Genomic DNA, 20,028 nt, shown 5'->3' with positions numbered 1-20,028 from the left:
AGCCTTTGCAGTGTCCATTGCCTCCAGCTGTTTCTTGACATCACGTGGAATTCACTGACAACTGGCCTCTATGATGCTGGGGATCACTGGAGAAGGCCGAGATGGATCATCCATTTGGCACTGCTACCTAAAGATTACTCGAAAGCTTCAGCCTAACTTTTGCACTGATGTGCTGGGCTCTTCTATCATTGAGGATGGGGATATTTGTGGAGCCTCCTCCTCCAGTGAGTTGTTTAATTGTCCACCACCATTCCCCACTGGATGGGGCATGACTGCGGAGCTTAGATCTAATCCATTGATATCAGGATTGCTTAGCTCTGTCTGTCACTTGCTGCTTATGTTGCTTGGCATACAAGTAGTCCCGTTTGGTGGCTTCACCAGGTTGCCATCTCATCTTCAGTTATGCCTGGTGCTGCTTCTGGCATGCCCTCCTGATCTCTCTATTGAACCAGGGTTGATCCCCTAGCTTAATTATTATGATTGAGTGGGGAAAATGCCAGGCCATGAGATTACATATTGCGCTGGAGTATGATTCTGCTACTGTTGATGACCCAAGGTGCCTCATGGATGCCCAGTCTTGTGTTACTAGATCTGTTCGAGGTCTGTCCCATTTGGCACTGTGATAGTGCCACCCAATATAATGGAGGACATTCTCAATGTAAATACAATGGGACTTCATCTCCACAACAACTGTGCGGTGTCACTCTTACCGATATTGGCAGGGACAGATGTATCTGCAGCTGGTAGATTGGTGAGGATAAGGCCAAGTATGTTTTTCCCTCTTGTTGGTTCCCTCACCACCTGCCACAGACCCAGTCTCACAGCTATGTCCTTTACAACCCAAACAATTTCACCTACTCGTGCTGCTGCCAAGCCACCTCTTGGTGGTACATATTGAAATCCCCCACTCAGAGCACATTTTGCATCCTTGACACCCTTAGTGCTTCCTCCAAGTATTGCTCAACATGGAGGAATACCAATTCATCATCCAACAGAGGATGGTATGTGGTAATCAGCAGGAGGTTTCCTTGCCCATGTTTAACCTGTAGCCACGAGACTTCATGAGGTCCAGAGGCAATGTTGAGGATTTCCAGAGCAACACCCTTCCGACTATATACCACTGCGCCACCCCCTCTGCTGAGTCTGTCTGGCCGGTGATGGTGATGGTGGCGTCTGGGACATTGTCTGCAAGGTATGATTCTGTGAGTGTGGCTATGTCAGGCTGTTGCGTGACTAGTCTGCGAGACAGCTCTCCCACTCTTGGCACTAGCTTGCAGATGTTAGTAAGGTATATCTTTGCAGGGTTGATTCGAATGCCTTAGTCGATACCACATGGCATGTACATTTCTTTGTTGAGGCTAGCGCCACTAAGAGGCTTGCTTAGGCATTTCAGAGGGCAGTTAAGAGTCTGTGGGTCTAGAGTCTAGAGTCAGATGTAGATCAGACCAGTTTAACAAATAAGTTTTTGTTTCCTTGTTTTATGATGGAACCAGCTGCGAGTTTATTTTGTCTTAGATAGAGGTCACATCAGACATTTACCAGCTAACAAAGTGTGGAGCTGGATGAACACAGCAGGCCAAGCAGCATCTTAGGAGCACAAAAGCTAACTTTTCGGGCCTAGACCCTTCATCAGAAAGATGAATATAATGACTCTGACTGATGAAGGGTCTAGGCCCGAAACGTCAGCTTTTGTGCTCCTGAGATGCTGCTTGGCCTGCTGTGTTCATCCAGCTTCACACTTTGTTATCTTGGATCCTCCAGCATCTGCAGTTCCCATCATCTCTCTCAACATTTACCAGCCTCGTGATTCATTTGGTCACCACATTTGTGGTGACTTGCTGAAACTAGGGGCTTGATTTCCAGCATATTCTACTCATCAAGGCCGTGACACTGATCAAAGATATAGAGTGCATAGAGTCACTTGGGACCCAGTGACTCGCAAAAAAGCCCCTTAAACATACAGCTTCCAACAGCCATATTTTCACAGGGGTGTGTCTAGCAGTTTGTTCATCTTCATTCTGCTGAGAGAACTTTGGAGACCAAAGGAGCAATAATTTTTATCTAATAATTAAAATTGTTTATTTATTTTAACTTCTCAACTTAGCTGGTGGATCTTGCAATAAATATGGGCGGGGAATTTAATCAAAGTGGACAGATAAAAATGACAAGTCATCGCTACTGCAAACTATATTTTGAAAGGACAAAGCCCTGTGATAACTATTTATGCAAATTCAAAATGGATGAATGACCGTAAGGTATGGAATCTACACGTTGGAGATATTTGGCATTCGTACTAGGTGAAAGCAAGAGCATAGGGAAACAGATTCTGTTGACATGAAGGCATTTGTGGTATTAAGACATTAATCACTTTGCAGGCAATTTCTTTTTTTACATAGAAAATGTGGCAACCATCTTGCACACTGTAAGGTCCCCTAAACTGCAATGGCAGAGAATCCATTTCATACAGGTTCTTCCCATATGACGTCCACCATGGATATAAATGTTTGTTGAGGGGTAAACAAGTGAGCCTATGAAATAGGGGCAGCAAGGGCCATTCAGCCCTTTCATACCAATCAATAAGATCATGGCTGATCTGGTTGCGTTTTGAATTCCATGTTCCCCTCTACCCCCAGTCATCATTTCCACCCCCCCCCCAATTAATAAGGTGGTATCCAGCACTGCCTTAAAAATATTCAATTCTATAATAGCGTTATCATCTCTGAGCCACCCACTATCAACATCCTGGGGTTATCATTGACCAGAAACTCAACTGGACTCACCACATAAACACAATGGCTACAAGAGCAGGTAAGAGGCTAGGAACACTGTAGCAAGTAACTCACCTCCTGACTCCCCAAAGCCTGTCCACCATCCACAAGGCACAAGCCATGACTGCAAGACAATACTCCCCACTTGCCTGGATGGCTGCAACTTCAACAACATTGGAGAAGCTTGATATCATACAGTAGAAAGCAGCCGCTTGACTGACACCACATTCACAAACATCCACCAACAAAACTCAGTAGCAGCAGCCTGTGCTATCTACTAGATGCACTGCAGAAATTCACCGAAGATCCTCAGACAGCACCTTCCAAACTCTCAAACACTTCCATCTAGAAGGTCAAAGAAGCAGATACATGGGAACACCACCCCCTGCAAGTTCCACTCTAAGCCACTCATCATCTGACTTGGAAATATATTGCCGTTCCTTCACTATCACTGGGTCACAACCCTGGAATTCCCTCCCTAAGGGCATTGTGGGTCAGCCCACAGCAGGTGGAGTGCAGCAGTTCAAAAAGGCATCTCACCACCACCTTCTCATGGGGCAACTAGGGACGGGCAATAAATGCTGTCCCAGCCAGTGATGCCCGTATCCCACAAGTGAATAAAAAATGACTCTGCCTCCACCACCTTCCAAGGCAGAGAGTTCCAAAGTCACACAACACACAGAAGCCACTCTCCTCATCTCTGTTCCTAAAGGGCAGCCCCTAATTCTGAGTGAAGAGGTTTGTGACTCCCCCCACAAGTGGAAATATCTTTTCCACATCAACCTTGTCAAGACCATACAGTATTTAAACATTTCAATCAAATCTCCCCTCACTCTTCTGAACTCAATCTGTCCAACCTCTCCTCAGAAGACAACCCACTCATTCCAGGTATCATTCCAGTAAACCTCCTCAGAGTTCCCTCTGATGTAATTACCACTTTCCTGAAATAAGGAGACCAAAACTGCAAATAGTATTTCAGATTTGATCTCAGCAGTGCCCTGGAGCATAACATCCTTAGTTTTATGTTTAATTCCTCTCATAATGAAGGGTAATATTCTATTACCCTTCTTGATTCCATGCTGTACCTATAAACTAACATTTTGTGAGTCATGCACCAGAACTCCCAGATCCCCCTGCACCTCAGAATCTTGCAGTCATTCAATAGATATTGGCCAGAACATCAGGGAAAATGCCCTTGCTCTTTTCTCCATGGGATCTTTCATATTTACCTGAGAAGGTAGATGGGGCAGACCTAATTTAACTGCAGCCGTTAAAACTAAGATGAGAGGAAAGGGCAGGAATAGATTTTTTTCTCCTTTTATTTTCATGGAACTCTCAGCAAAACAACGGACATGCTGACAGATGCTTCCCTGTCAAAATACAGCCATTTAAATCTTTGCAGTTAAGGGTTTTCCTGCAAGTCAGTGGGTCCTGAGTGGCCCCATATGATCTGTCTTGCTGTTGAGTGTCATGATCCTGAGGTGTAGAGTGTGCTGGAAATCAGGTCCCCAGTTTTCACAGATTGTCACAAATGTGAAAATGACCAATTTAATCGCTAGGGTTGTTAATATCTGCCTGTGACCACAATCTAACATGAAATAAGCTCGCAGTGGGTTTCACCATTTAACAAGGAAACATAAACTTATTTATCAAGGCGCCATCTGATCTATAGAAGGTCCCACAACAAAACGGTTGATTCTTGAGCACTACCCTTTGAAATGGCCAAGCAAATCTATCAGTTTCAACAAAGAAAAAATCAAAATGGTTTGGATTACATGGCATCAAGAGAGTATGCATTCAACTCCATGGTGCTCAGGAACAATCCTTCACATCTCTATACTTGAATCCTCCCCTAAACTTTTGAGCCAGTTTGTTTCTCCCTGAGCCATGATTATTGAGTTTCATACAACGACAGACCCAACCATTTGACTCTTGACTGCAGTACTAAATCACCTCAGATTACTGAGTGTTTGTGGTTGATAATAAGATGTGATGTCAAATCATATCTACGAAGCAGTGATCATGGATTGGGCACCCTGAATTCTTCCCAATTCTATTTTCAGATGCAGCGCCACCAGATAAAGTATGTATGTTTTTTTTCAATTAATTAAAATTTTTAAAAATTTGTTAACAAAAACAAACTGTTCCCTTGGCACTTCAGAATTTTTCTCTCTATATTTCTCAGAGAAATCAAAAAAGGAGGCCTTTCTGCCTCTGCTGGCTTATCCAATTGATCTTCCCTAGTAGCCCTGCAGATGTTCTCCTTCAAGTGTTAATCCAATTCCCCTTTTGAAAGCTATATTTCAAACTACTTCCACTGACAACATGGTCCAAAGCAGCAATAATCGTTGTGTGAAAAACATTCGCCTGATTTCTCTGAGGTCACTTTGCAAAATTTCCTAAACCTATATCCTCTGGTTACTGACTGAAACACAATTTCTCCATCTTTGCTTTATCAAAAAACAAACCCTGGGATGTTAGGAACCTCCAACAAATCTCTTTGTAACCTCCCCTGTTCCAAAGAAAATCTCATTTGAGATGTATTCATCAAGGACCAACAGAGCTCCTGATCCAAAGACTTTAATTCTGAACAAATAGAATTAGACATGTCAGGAAGGTAACGCAGAATTACCGTACCATTTACCCATCAAGCGTCAGACAGATTTCTTAAATGATTCCAAATGTACTTTTTGTTCATATTATTGAATCATTTCACTTTTTTGTTGCACTTGGACTAAATAACTCTGAACATCAAGTGCCCTAATTTACTTTGAAGCTTTGGTCCTTTCATCCTGTAATTTAGTTTCAAGCCATATTCCGGATCACTTAGATCAGACTACTGGATGGAATTGAGGTTCAGGTTTACTGACATTTCAAAGCTCAGTGGGGAAGTAAGCTAGATTGAAGAGGCTGCAAACGGATAGACCACCCCAACCATCCAGAAGGGTAAGGGCAGCAGATGCATGGGATAGGTCAAAATCCTGGAACTCTCCCCTCAAAACCTTGTCAATATTTGTGGGTCCACCTACACCATGCAGTCTGTAGTGGTTCAAGGAGGCAGCTCACTACCAATTTCTCGGGGCAATTACAGCAACGAGTGTTGGCCGAGCTAATGACGCTCATTTGAAATGAATACCAAAAAAGATGTTAAGTGATTTGGCAAAGGAAAGGCTGGATAGGCTGGGATTTTTCCCACTGGAGAGTAGGAGGTTGGAAAGTGACCTTACAATCATGGGGGCATAGATAAGGTGAATAGCAAAGGTCTTTTCCCTCGGGTTCAAAGCTGGACGGCGTATTTTTAAGGTGAGAGGAGGCAGATTTAAAAGGTACCTGAGGGGCAACCTTTTTAGAGAGAGGGTGGCTCATGTGTGGAATGAACTGCCTGAGGAAGTGGTAGATGCTGGCACAGCTACCACATTTAAAAGATGGATACATGAATAGGAGAGGTTTGGAGGAATATGGGTCCAGTGCAGGCAAATGGGGCTAGTTCAATCATAGAATCCCTACAGTGTGGAACAAGCCCTTCAGCCCAACAAGTCCACACCAACCCAGAGAGCGTCCCACTCAGACCCATTCACCTATAAACCCACCTAATCGACACACCCCAGGGCAATTTATCATGGCCAATCTACCTAGCCTGCACATCTTTGGACTGTGGGAGGAAACCCATGCAGACACAGGGAGAATATGCAAAATCCACACAGACAGTCGGCCCAGGATGGAATTGAACCCATGTCCTGGTGCTGTTAGGCAGCAGTGCTAACCACTGAGCCACCGTGCCAACCCAAGTTAGGTTTGGGAAACTTGGCCAGCCTGTACTGGTTAGACGAAAAGGTCTGTTTCCAACCATTCAGCAGTCTAATTACAACAGGGAAGAAGCTGTTCTTGAACTGGTTGGTGCGTGTGTTCTAGCTTCTGTATCTTCTGCCTGATGGAAGAGTTTGGAAGAGTGTTTTACCGGGCTTGGAGGGGTCTTTGATGATGTTGGCAGCCTTTCCATGGCAATGAGGAGTGTAAGCGGAGTGTACTGGTTAGACCAAAGGCCTGTATGGCTGTATGACTGTACGACGGATGGAATGTAACATTAGGGAGTGTGAAGCTATCCACCTGGGTAAGGAAAATAGAGGGGGAGAATATACCTATCCATGCTGACTCAGAAATATGGATATTGAGCAGCATCCTGTACATAAACCACAGAACGTGAACATGCAGGTATAGTAAGCAATTAGGAAAATAAATAACATTCAAACCTTATTACAAAGTGTTAATGGAATATAAAGGCAAAGCAGTCTTACTGAAGCTACATACAACTTCAGTGGAATGGCACCTGGAGTATAGTGTACAGCTTAGACTCCTGATATTACAGTTACAACTGACTGAAAGCACATGCTTATACCTGCATATCATACTGTAGATCTATAGATAGTGGTAACAATCTCTCTCTCAATGTCAGCAAAACAAAAGAACTGATCATTGACTTCAGTAAAGAAAAAGGAGGAAGTTTTCCCCCAAGATAACAAGGTGTGGAGTTGGAGGAACACAGCAGGCCAGGCAGCATCAGGGAAGCGGGAAAGCAGCTTTCCTGCTCCTCTGATGCTGCCCAGCCTGCTGTGTTCCCTCAGCTCCACACCTTGTTATCTCAGACTCCAGCATCGGCAGTTCCTACTATCTCTAAGGGGACACCCCTATCTACATCAATGGACCTGAGGTAGAACGGGTTAAGAATGTCAAGTTCCTATGAGTGACGATACCCAACAGCCTGTCCTGGGCTTCCCACATAAATGTGACAGTTAAGAAGGCACAATAATGCCTCCTCTTTCTCAGACGGCTTAGGAAATCCAACATGTCCATAAGGATTTTCACCAACTTCTACTGTCTGGGTACATAATCGCTTGGTACACCAACTGCTCTGCCCAGGGCCATAAGAAACCACGGAAAGTTGTGCCCAGACCATCAGGAAAGCCAACCTCCCATTAATGGACTCCGTTTACACTTCTCATTGCCACAGAAAGGCTGCCAACATCATCAAAGACCCCTCCAAGCCCGGTAAAACAGTCTTCCAAACTCTTCCGTCAGGCAGAAGATACAGAAGCTAGAACACACGCACCAACAGGTTCAAGAACAGCTTCTTCCCTGTTGTAATTAGACTGCTGAATGGACCCCCACCCCCCAACTTCAAATCTAATGTTGTTTCTGCTTTGCACATCTCTGGTGCAGCATAACCTTGTATGCTTCGTTCTCCAGGCACGCTATGATCTGTACTCCTTGTTTGCTATAATCTGCCTGTACTGCACACAAAACAAAACTTTTCACTATACTTCGGTAAATGTAACTACAATAAATCAAATTAAATCAAATCAGAGGTTTCAACACGGGGCTGACCAGGAACCTCTCTCACTCTTTACCCTCCTGCTATTGATGTGTATCGGGAAGATTTGCAGGTAAACATTGCTGTGATCCCACACCTCATACTTCCTCAAATGCTGATCATCTCCCAGTTGCGCAATCTCTTCTTCCAAAACTTGATCCCACTAGATTCACAAAGCCGCACCCCAGCATCTAGCTACTGGTATGATTCCAGCTCTCTGGCACCTCGGTTCCTCAGTTACACTGAGCCTCAACTCTTAGCTACACCAAACATCAATGGCGTCCAAAGTCCTAACTCAATGAGAAACACAGAGTCAATGACAGCACTTTAGTTGCATAGGGCCAACATTCCAATTTGTCTGTATCCAACTTTGAAATGTGGGTCACCTTATTGACTGCACTCTGGGACCACTGTCTTTACTTTGTGTTGTACCCCAACATGGGTGCACCGGCCCGGTTCTTGAAGCGCATGGCCTGTTTCTCTTCTACACCCTGTGCTTGCACTGGAACTCCTGGGTAATTGTAGCAATTATAACCCTCAGTCTCCTCCCACAGAATCCACAATATGTGACATCCTCTTACAATACTCAAGCTATTTTGTCAGGTTATGAACACATCTTTCTTACCTTTGCAGTTGGACTTTTTTTCTCCTTGATTCATTCACGAGATGAGGGCATTGCTGGCTGGGAACCCATCCCTAATTGCCCAGAGGGCAGTCAAGAGTCAACCACATTGCTGCGAGGCTAGAGTCACATGTAGGCCAGACCAGGTAAGGATGGCAGTTTCCTTCCCTAAAGGCCATTAATGCACCAGGTGGGTTTTTCCAACAATCGACAAAGGATTCATGGTCATCATTAGATTCTTAATTCCAGATACTTTTGTTGAATTCAAATTCACTGTCTGCCATGGGATTTGAACCCAGATCCGCAGAACATTATCTGGGTCTTTGGATTAATAGTCTAGAGGTAATACCAGTAGGCCATTACCTCTCCACTTGAGCCTGGAGCATCTGATTTAACAAGGGGGATGCTACCCACTACACTCCCACTGGGAAGGACACACACCTTCGGGAGGACATTACTTTGAAAGCATTGGACTGATGGCTACAGGAAGGTTTTGTCTTCCGATGAGAGTTGGCACAAAACTGATGTGGACACAGAAATTTATCAAACAATTTAAAATTTAAATTTACAATTTAATGTATGACCTCAAAATGGGGTTCTGCCACACCTTCAGAAGCATGAAGTGAGTTAAGTTCATAAAATGCATAAAATTTATCAAAGAATTGAACAAGGTCGCGTCTGAGAGGCTGTTTCGTACTCCAGTGACAGAAGCATTTGGAATGAAGATGGGGAGACAGTTGTTCACTTGGAGAGTTGTGAACTTTTGAATTACTCTACCCCAGAGGGCTGTGGGCTCTCATTCGGGAAAGAAATCACTAGACGTCACAAAAATCGAGGGATATGAGGACCAGGCGGTGAAATGGAATTGAGATAGCTCGGTTGTGATCTTTCTGAATAATGGAGCAGGCTTAAGGTAGGTTATGACATAGCCTTATCCCATTCCATACGAGACAACAAAGTGTGGAGCTGGATGAATACAGCAGGTCAAGCTGCATCTTAGGAACATAAAAGCTGACATTTCGAGTCTAGACTCTTCATCAGATTCGAAACGTCAGCTTTCCTACTCCTAAGATGCTGTTGTGTTCACCCAGCTCCACACTTTGTTATCTCAGATTCTCCAGCATCTGCAGTTCCCATTATCTCCCATTCCATATGTTTTTTTTAAACTTATTCTTCCATAATATTTCCTACCCCACAACTTTGTTCTGAAGACGGGAAGACACTCGAAAGGTGAACAGTTTTCTCCCCTCAGAAACTGCTAGATCTGACGATTTGTTCCAGTAATTTCTGTTTTATGTTTGTTTTAGATCTCCAGCATCTGCAATTCTTTGATTTTTACCAGGTCAGATATCAGACAACTCCCCATAGAGGAGTTCAAGCTTCTACCAGAATTAAAATTAAAAACCACTTTCATCCTTTAAATAAATAGCTGCAGTATTTTATTAAGCGAATTTTAAATCAAATGGCTGGTTTTTGATTTTTGTTTTAATTCATTTATTATTAGAATCATAGAGTCATAGAGATTTACAGTATGGAAACAGGCCCCTTGGTCCAACTCCTCCATGCTGACCAAATATCATAAATTAATCTAGTCCTATTTTTCAGAATTTTGCTCACATCCCTTTAAACCCTGGGTTAACAGTGTTGAGTTGGATGAACACTGCAGGCCAGGCTGCTTCGGAGGAGCAGGAAAATTGACATTTCGGGTCAGGATCCTTCTCCTGAAAAATTTTTCTGAATAATTTCTGAAGCTAAGTTTTCTCCTGAAGAAGGGCCCTGACCTGAACCATCAACTTTCCTGCTCCTCTGATGCTGCCTGGCCTGCTGTGCTCATTCAGCTCCACACTGTGTTATCTCTGATTCCAACATCGGCAGTTCTTACTATCTCCCTCTAAACTTTTGCTGATTTTCATTAATTTATGGGATGTGGACATCACTGGCCAGGCCAGTATTATTGCCAATCCCTACCTGCCCAGAGGATAATCGAGAGTCGGCCACATTGCAGTGGGCCTGGAGTCACATGCAGGCTAGACCAGGTGAGGATGATAGACTTCATTAGTGAACCAGAAGAGACTTCCCCCGCAATGATCATTATGGTTTCACAGTCATCGTCAGATTCTTAATCTCTTTTTATTTTCACAAATTGAATTCAAATTCCAAGATCTGTCATAGCAAGATTTGAACCCAATGCACTGCTTCGGTCAGAGATAATAGGAACTGCCAATGCTGGAGAATCGAAGATAACAAGGTGTAGAGCTGGAGGAACACAGCAGGCCAAGCAGCATCAGAGGAGCAGGAAGGCTGACGTTTCGGGTTTGGACCATTCTTCAGAAAAAAACATTCTTTTTCTGTAGAAGGGTCCAGATCTGAAATGTCAGCTTTCCTGCTCCTCTGATGCTGCTTGGCCTGCTGTGTTCCTCCAGCTCTACACCTTGTTATCCTGCACTACCTGGGTCTCTGGGTTAATAACAAAGTCAGAAAACTGAGCCTCCTTCACTAGATCTGAAAAAAGTTCACTCTGTTTTCTCTCCACAGCTGCTGTCAGACATGCTGAGTTTTCTCAGCGATTTTTGATTTCCAGTGTCTGCAGTTCTTTTCCGTTCAGATTAATAGCCTCGGGATACTACCACTAGGGCGACCACCTCATGCTATGGCGATGGGCGTTTTATGGTGATGGGTCAAATTAATGACCAGGTAACCGCTAGCCCAAAGAACAGATATATATAAATTCTTAGTTTGAAGTTGTATAGTATAATTTTATGTTGTATCATACAATGGCCATACTTATAATGGGAAATATCAGTCTACATCGGGTTGCTGATTTATGAATGTTTGACTTTAAATGCTCATAATTATGAATGCGATCCTATAGGGGAATCGTAAAGATCCAATGTACAAACATTTGCTGTGCTTATGAATGGCTGCTTTATACTGTGTTCCAACCTGCTTACAAATCAATGTGTGAATGGACTGAAGAACAGAACATTCTTCAGTCTGGGGACTGCCTTCACTGATCATGTTGTAGTTGCTTCAGAGATAATGGGAACTGCAGATGCTGGAGAATCCGAGATAATAAAATGTGAGGCTGGATGAACACAGCAGGCCCAGCAGCATCTCAGGAGCACAAAAGCTGACGTTTTGGGCCTGGACCCTTCATCAGAGAGGGGGATGGGGTGAGGGTTCTGGAATAAATAGGGAGAGAGGGGGAGGCGGACCGAAGATGAAGAGAAAAGAAGATAGGTGGACAGGAGAGAAGAGGTGGGGAGGTAGGGAGGGGATAGGTCAGTCCAGGGAAGACGGACAGGTCAAGGAGGTGGGATGAGGTTAGTAGGTAGGAAATGGAGGTGCGGCTTGGGGTGGGAGGAAGGGATGGGTGAGAGGAAGAACAGGTGAGGGAGGCAGAGATAGGCTGGGCTGGTTTTGGGATGCACTGGGGGGAGGGGAAGAGCTGGGCAGGTTGTGTGATGCAATGGGGGGAGGGGACGAACTGTGCTGGTTTTGGGATGCGGTGGGGGAAGGGGAGATTGATACCATTGGGCTGCAGGGTTCCCAAGCGGAATATGAGTTGCTGTTCCTACAACCTTCGGGTGGCATCCTTGGGGAGAGAGTGGTCTCTCCAGAAGGCAGACAAGGGTGGGGATGGAAAAATGTCTTGGGTGGTGGGGTCGGATTGTAGATGGCGGAAGTGTCAGAGGATGATGCATTGTATCCGGAGCTTGGTGGGGTGGTGTGTGAGAACGAGGGGGATCCTCTTAGAGCGGTTGTGGCGGGGGTGGGGTGTGAGGGATTTGTTGCGGGAAATGCGGGAAACGCGGTCAAGGGCGTTCTTGACCACTGCGGGGGGAAAGTTGCGGTCCTTGAAGAACTTGGACATCTGGGATGTGCGGCAGTGGAATGCCACATCCTGGGAGCAGATGCGGCGGAGGCAGAGGAATTGGAAATAGGGGATGGAATTTTTGCAGGAGGGTGGGTGGGAGGTGGTGTATTCCAGGTAGCTGTGGGAGTCGGTGGGCTTGAAATGGACATCAGTTGCTAGCTGGTTCCCTGAGATGGAGACTGAGAGGTCCAGGAAGGCGAGGGATGTGTTGGAGATGGCCCAGGTGAACTCTCTCCGTGACTCCCTTGTTCGCTCCACACTGCCCTCCAACCCCACCACACCCGGCACCTTCCCCTGCAACCGCAGGAAATGCTACGCTTGCCCCCACACCTCCTCCCTCACCCCCATCCAAGGCCCCAAGATGACTTTCCACATTAAGCAGAGGTTCACCTGCACATCTGCCAATGTGGTAGACTGTATCCATTGTACCCCGTGTGGCTTCCCCTACATTGGGGAAACCAAGTGGGGGCTTGGGGACCGCTTTGCAGAACACCTCCGCTCGGTTCGCAATAAACAACTGCACCTCCCATTCATGAACCATTTTAACTCCCCCTCCCATTTTTCAGACGACATGTCCATCATGGGCCTCCTGCAGTGCCACAATGACGCCACCGGAGGTTGCAGGAACAGCAACTCATATTCCGCTTGGGAACCCTGCAGCCCAATGGTATCAATGTGGACTTTACCAGCTTCAAAATCTCCCCTTCCTCCACCGCATCCCAAAACCAGCCCAGTTCGTCCCCTCCCCCCACTGCATCACACAACCAGCCCAGCTCTTCCCCTCCACCCACTGCATCCCAAAACCAGTCCAGCCTGTCTCTGCCTCCCTAAACTGTTCTTCCTCTCACCCATCCCTTCCTCCCACCTCAAGCCGCACCTCCATTTCCTACCTACTAACCTCATCCCACCTCCTTGACCTGTCCATCTTCCCTGGACTGACCTATCCCCTCCCTACCTCCCCACCTACACTCTCTCCACCTATCTTCTTTACTCTCCATCTTCGGTCTGCCTCCCCCTCTCTCCCTATTTATTCCAGTTCCCTCCCCCCATCCCCCTCTCTGATGAAGGGTCTAGGCCGGAAACGTCAGCTTTTGTGCTCCTGAGATGCTGCTTGGCCTGCTGTGTTCGTCCAGCTTCACACTTTGTTATCTTGTAGTTGCTGCTTATTGCTACTGGAGATATTGCACTGTCTCCGGTGGAGGGAAGGTGTAATTACAATGTGGCAGGTTTACATTATAAAAGTAAGTTGTGGAACCTTCAAAGGGAAAAGGTGGAAGATAGCCAGACAAAATTATTCATATACATCTGTCATTTGACCTACAACATTGTGGTGATTGCAAGGAATAACTGAATTGCTTGCAGAAGACATTTTAGCTCTACTTAAATGTTATATGTATTTACTTTCAAACAGATTTCCAATACAATTGTCTGTGCCCACGTTTATTACGGAGGCCATCTGTACAAACTTATCAGACTAAATTTTTTGCACTGTCTGCACAACTGCACCTCTAGAATTTTCTTGTCAAAGTATTAATAGGAATCTATCATGAGAAATATTGGCAAATAATAGATAAAACTTAGCAATACACTGGCATAAATTTACAAAATATTTATAAACAGAATGAAAATATTTCCCCTTTTTATCAGCTTTATCCATGGCTTTCTGGTCAGCACATTATTGAGTGTTTGAGTCTCAGACCAGAGATTTAAGCAGAAAGTCTAGCTTGATGCCCCTGGTGCGGTGCCACAATTAGATATTACTCCAACTACCGTCTAAAGTAGATCTGCTACTTTAAAGATAATGGGCAGAGCAATGATGAGGAATGGGATTTCCCTCTGCTGATCTGGGGCTCCATTTATCTTTCCAAACCACCACAATCAATATTAAAGCAGATTACATGAGTAGAGAATCGGAGACTCACAGAGTAACCACAGCACAGAAAGAGACTATTCAGCCCATCACACACATACTGGCTCTTTGCCAGCAGGAGTGACTCAGTAAGTCCCACTTTTTTCCTGTAGCCCTACAAATGTTTCTTATTCCCTTTCAAAAGCCTTTCAGGAATGCCTGATCTTAATTCCAGACCATAACCAGTTGCAGCATGAAACAAATTATTTCTTCATGTCATCTTTGGTTCGTTTGCCAATCATGTTAAATGAAAGCCCTCTCCTTCTCAACGATTTTGTCAATGGGAACAGTTCTTTCCTACATACTTTGTCTGCATCCTTCGGGAGTTCGAACGGCTCTATTAAATCTCACCAGAAATAATAGCTGGAGTAGACCATTCGGCCTATTGAGCCTGCATCACCACTCAATAAGATCAGGCCGAATGTTGGGTTTCAGCGCGACTCGTCCTCAATTCCCTCAGACAGCAAAGATCAGTCGACACAATTAATCACCTGAAAGATCAACTTGTCATCCTGGCTCAGGGAGTTTGCCTGCCTTTGCTGAGTATTTCCTGTTTTTGTATTGACATGGTCATTTGCTGACAGCTGCTGACTGTGGGAGCTTGCTGTGTAAAAACTTGCTGCTGAGTTTCCTACATTGGACCACTGTCTACACTCACAACCTCAGCTGTAATGTAGGAAATGCAGGCAGAGCAGCGAGCGGGTAGGATTTAGAATGCACTGCCTATGAATTACTCATTCAGAGGATGAGAGTTTCACTGGCTCGGCAGCGTTTGCCCAGAGGACAGTTAGGTGGATAGATTCGACCATGGTTTTCAATAGGAAATTAGATGATTTTCTGAAGAAGAATCACAGGATTGTTATATTGCAGAAGATGACCATTTGCTCCATCAAGCCTGCACCAATTCTATTACCGAGAATTACAGAATGCCAAAGTGTGGAAAGAGGCCTTTTGGGCTATCAAATATGCATTGACCCTCCGAACAGCATCCTACCGAGACCCACCCCCTACCCTATACCTAATACCCTACATTTCCTGCAGTCAACCCACCCAGCCTGCATGTCCCTGGACACTACGGGACAATTAAGCATGGTCAACTCACCCTAACCTGCACATCTTTGGAGTGTGGGAGAAAACCAGAGCACCTGGAGGAAACCCACACAGTCAGTAGGAAAATGTGCAAACTCCACACAGATAGTCGCCCAAGGGTGGAATCAAACCCAGATCCCTGGCACTGTGAGGCAGCAGTGCTAACCACTGTGCCTAAGCTATGCAGGTTAGGTGGATTGGTCATGTTAAATTGAGCACAGCTTCCACGGATGTGCAGACAAGGTGGGCTAGCCATGGGAAATGTGGGGCTCCTGAGATCGGCGGGGTGGGGGATAGCATGCTCTTCAGGGTACTGGTGCAGCATTGATAGGCTGAATGGCCTTCATCCACAATGTAGGGACGCCAATGATTTCTATGATTAGAACCAGTCTCATGGCCTTTTCCCCGGAGCCCCTGCACTCCACTTACAGAAAAGGGAGTAGTGCCGGTGAGCCCTTGCAGAGCGCTAGCACGGGCACCTGGCCGAGCGGCCCGCGGTCAGGCACCGTCTCTTGGGCTGTGAAGGGGTTTGGCAAGCCCTGAGGCGGCGGCAGGCGCTAGACAAATCGTTTCGTCTCGATAGTTGCAGGCAGGGAGGCGGATTGGAGGACCGCGGTGAAACTCACCTCCCAGTAATGAGTTGACTCCTGGACGGGGTACAGATGGGCTGGATGTAGTAATTCTCCAGTTTCACCCCCTCGGCGGCCAGTCGGTCCATGGTCGGAGTGTGGATGTCTGAACCGTGGTACCCGATATCATGAAAACCCTGGTCATCCGCCAGAATGAAGACAATATGAGGCTTCGCCCTGGCACTGCCCATATCCAGGCTGGGCACTTTCTTCCCGTTTAAACCCGGTTTCATCCAATCCCAGGACAAATAACCGAAAGACAATAAACTCAGCAAGGAGAAGCCGGTCAGAGTATACACAGCCATAATGTCCACACACCTCTCCAACAAGCACCCACCCTCAAACCTCCCCCCCCCCCAAAAAAAACAAAGACACTCACAATCCCAACATCGCAGCTGGGGCAAACTTTCAACAACTTTTTACAAACTTTTCCACCTCCCCCAAAAACTGAAAGTTTCTTTTTCTTTCCCTGGCTTGCTTCAAATTTCCTCGGCACCAAAAAGATGCTGGAGTTAACCCAGTGCTGGCTCAGCTAGTTGAACCCAGTCTTAAAGTGCACTGCAATATGCCTGCCTGCCAGTTCTGCCTCCCAGTCTCCTGGAACACAACCGCCTCCGACCCCCTGCCCTCTCCTCTCTAGTTGGCTCAGGGGCATGGGCGGGCCCTGCCTGACTCCTCTCCTATTGAGCAGTGGAGCTGCCAGTCAGTGTCGGCCCTTCATTCATTCATTCATTCATTCGCTCCCCGAGCAGGCCTGTTCGCTCTCAGCTGTGTCAACACAGTTTTGTGTCAAATTCGACACACCAGCCAGCCGGATGGGGACAGGAGTCGGCCACGCTGCCCCCACCCTGCTCTGCCATTCAATACAGACCATGGCCAGTCTGATTGCTGACCTTTTGTGGAGAGAGGGAAACAGATAACGTTTCAAGCTCAGTGGTCGCAAGGTGTGGAGCTGGATGAACACAGCAGGCCAGGCAGCATCAGAGGAGCAAGAAAGCTGAGGTTTCGGGTCTGCATCCTTGAAGAATTTCTGAAGCTACTTTTTTTTCTGAAGAAGGGTCCAGACCTGAAATGTCAGCTTTCCTGCTCCTCTGATGCTGCCTGACCCGCTGTGTAGGTGTTGTCTCTGACTCTAGCATGGACAGTTCCTATTATCTCAAGTCCAGAGTGACTGCTCTTCAGGAGTTTCTCCAGCCATATTCTCTGTGTTAGTTTCAGATTTCCTTTTTTTTATTGATGTGGTCATTTATCCAATTGCTAATTGTGGGAGCTTGCTGTGCAGAAGTTGGCTGCTGAGTTTCCTACATGGGAGTACGTTTGGTTCAAGAAGACATTTCCTCACCGCCTTCTGAAGGGGATTAAGGATGGGCAATAAATGCTGTTTTTGGCAGTGACCCCAAAATCCCATGATTTCAAATGTATTATGGCTGCTGAGTTTCCTACTTGGGAGTACCATCTACACTCGCATGCCCCTCTCTAATGCCGGAAACACACTCTAGGTAGTAAGTAGTTAGAATGTGGATCGTAGCTCCTGTGAATGTGGTGGGGGTGGATTTGAACGTGGTTTTCAAAAGGGATTTGGGCCATTTTCAGAATACCCTGAGAACACTTTGCTCATCAATAATCAATCTCCCTCTGCCTCAAAGCAAATCATTTCAAGACAATGTTTCCACTGCCTTTTAAGGGAAAAAGTTCCAAAGACCCAATGAAAAAGAAACCATCCACATCTCTGTCTTATTTCAAACTAGTAACCCTAATTCTATTTACTCCCACAAGACTGGCAGGCAGAACTGCCACTAAGAAACCAGTAATATGGGGGAATGAATTTATTGGTGGGACTGGAGTTCCATTCTGAAGCATACAAGTGACACCAGTATGTCCTATTTGCCCTTTGGCAGCTATCAAATCCCCTCAGGATCTGGTATGTGTATGAATTGTTGGTGTTTTATCAGCCGATACTGTAGATAAAAAACCACTTCATGTTGATCATTGTATTGTGTGCAGTTTTGGTCTCCAAATTTGAGGAAGGGCACTCTTGCTATTGAGGGAGTGCAGCATAGGTTCACGAGGTCAATTCCCAGAATGGTGGGACTATCATATGTTGAAAGATTGGACCGACTGGGCTTGTATACACTTGAGTTTAGGAGGATGAGAGGGGATCTGATTGAGGCGTATAAAATTATTAAGGGATTGGGCACTCTGGAGACAGGAAGCATGTTTCCGCTGATGGGGGAATCCAGAACCAGAGGACACAGTTTAAAAATAAGGGGTAGGCCATTTAGAACAGAGTTGAGGAAAAACTTCTCCACCCAGAGAGTGGTGGATATATGGAATGCTCTGCCCCAGAAGGCAGTGGAGGCCAACTCTCTGGATACTTTCAAGAAAGAGATGGATAGAGCTCTTAAATATAGTCGAATCAAGGGTTATGGTGATAAGGCAGGAACAGGATACTGATTGTGAATGATCAACCATGATCATAATGAATGGTGGTGCTGGCTCGAAGGGCCGAATGGCCTACTCCAGCACCTATTGTCTATTGTCTGTTGATCCAGGAAGATGGACTCAGAAACAAGCACATACTTTCTTTGAATCATGATTTCAAATGTATTTGTTCATGGGATTTTGGCGTCACTGCCAAAATCAGCATTTATTGCCCATCCTTAATTCCCTTCAGAAGGCGGTGAGGAAATGTTTTCTTGAACCAATGCAGGTCTTGAGGGGATGGTGCAGCCACAGTGCTGTTGGGAGAAGGTTTCCAGACTTTGACCCAGTAACATTGAAGAAACAGTGATATATTTCCAAGTCAGGATGTTGTGTGGTTCGGAGGGAGACTCATAAATCATGGTATTTTCATGTACTCGTTGCCATTATCCTTCTAGATGGTTCAGGTCAGAGGTTTGGAAGGTACTGGCTATGGAGGCTTAAGGAGTTTCTACAGTACCCCTTGTCGATGGTACACACTGCTGCTACTGAGTGTCGGAGGGGACGGTAGGGAACGCTGAATGTCACGGATAGACTGTGTTAAACTGGTTGTTGAGTTTTGGGGGAGTTGCAGGAGACCTGGGTTTAAGTCCCAGCTGCTCTTGAGATGTGTAATGGCATGTTTGAACAGGTTGATTAGAAAATATCTATACAGAGGATAGGTTAGAGACAATATCTTACTTGGAACTCCATAGGGTTCCAGTTCCATGGGGTGTGTCCACAAAATAAACTTATCATTTGAAACCCCAGGTCTATACTTTATTAATAAGTTCAGTGTTCCCAAATTTTCTGATGAAGGTGCTTTATGAATCAAACAAAACAGAGACAAAAGAGCTGTCGACCTTCTCAGCCTTCAGGCTTCCTCTGCAGTAGGGTAGCACAATGGAGAGACCTGAGCCATAAGCATGGTGTTTAACACAGAGTTGATGTAAAGCATTTTCCTACATGATGGGAAGCTCCCACATGGATCATTTATCCTAGAAGCACCAGTTTACAGATCATATATTACACACCCAGTAAGCCAGGAAAACCAGTTAAACTGGCAAATGGGACACACTGGTGTGACTCGGATACTTCAGAATGGATCTCCAGTCAAACCGATAGATTCATGCCCCAGTTTCTTAGTTGAATTTTTTTCACTCACGGGATGCAGGTACTGCAGGCTGAGCTCTTGAGAAGGTGGAGGTGGGCTGCCTTCTTGAACTGCTACAGTCTATGTGCTGCAGGCAGACCCACAACGCCCTTAGGGAGGGAATTCCAGTATTTTGACCCAGAGACAGTGATA

At 45.6% G+C, this 20,028-nt stretch overlaps 1 protein-coding gene across 1 annotated transcript in view; it reads right to left on the bottom strand.

Annotated features, from left to right (window-relative positions):
* The window catches only part of LOC125458290 (arylsulfatase I), a 42,133-nt gene extending 25,552 nt beyond the window's left edge, over nucleotides 1-16,581 (bottom strand). Inside the window, exon 1 of the mRNA XM_048543458.2 lies at nucleotides 16,260-16,581. Within this exon, the coding sequence (XP_048399415.1) occupies nucleotides 16,260-16,567 (308 nt within the window). The 5' untranslated portion in view covers nucleotides 16,568-16,581. The remainder of the gene's footprint in view (nucleotides 1-16,259) is intronic.
* Nucleotides 16,582-20,028: the final 3,447 nt, after the last annotated feature.

The sequence above is a fragment of the Stegostoma tigrinum genome, chromosome 13 (assembly GCF_030684315.1).
Source record: "Stegostoma tigrinum isolate sSteTig4 chromosome 13, sSteTig4.hap1, whole genome shotgun sequence".
Classification (NCBI taxonomy): Eukaryota; Metazoa; Chordata; class Chondrichthyes; order Orectolobiformes; family Stegostomatidae; genus Stegostoma; species Stegostoma tigrinum.
Note: the sequence above shows the minus strand (reverse complement) of the source record. Positions and strands in the feature narration are given on the sequence as shown.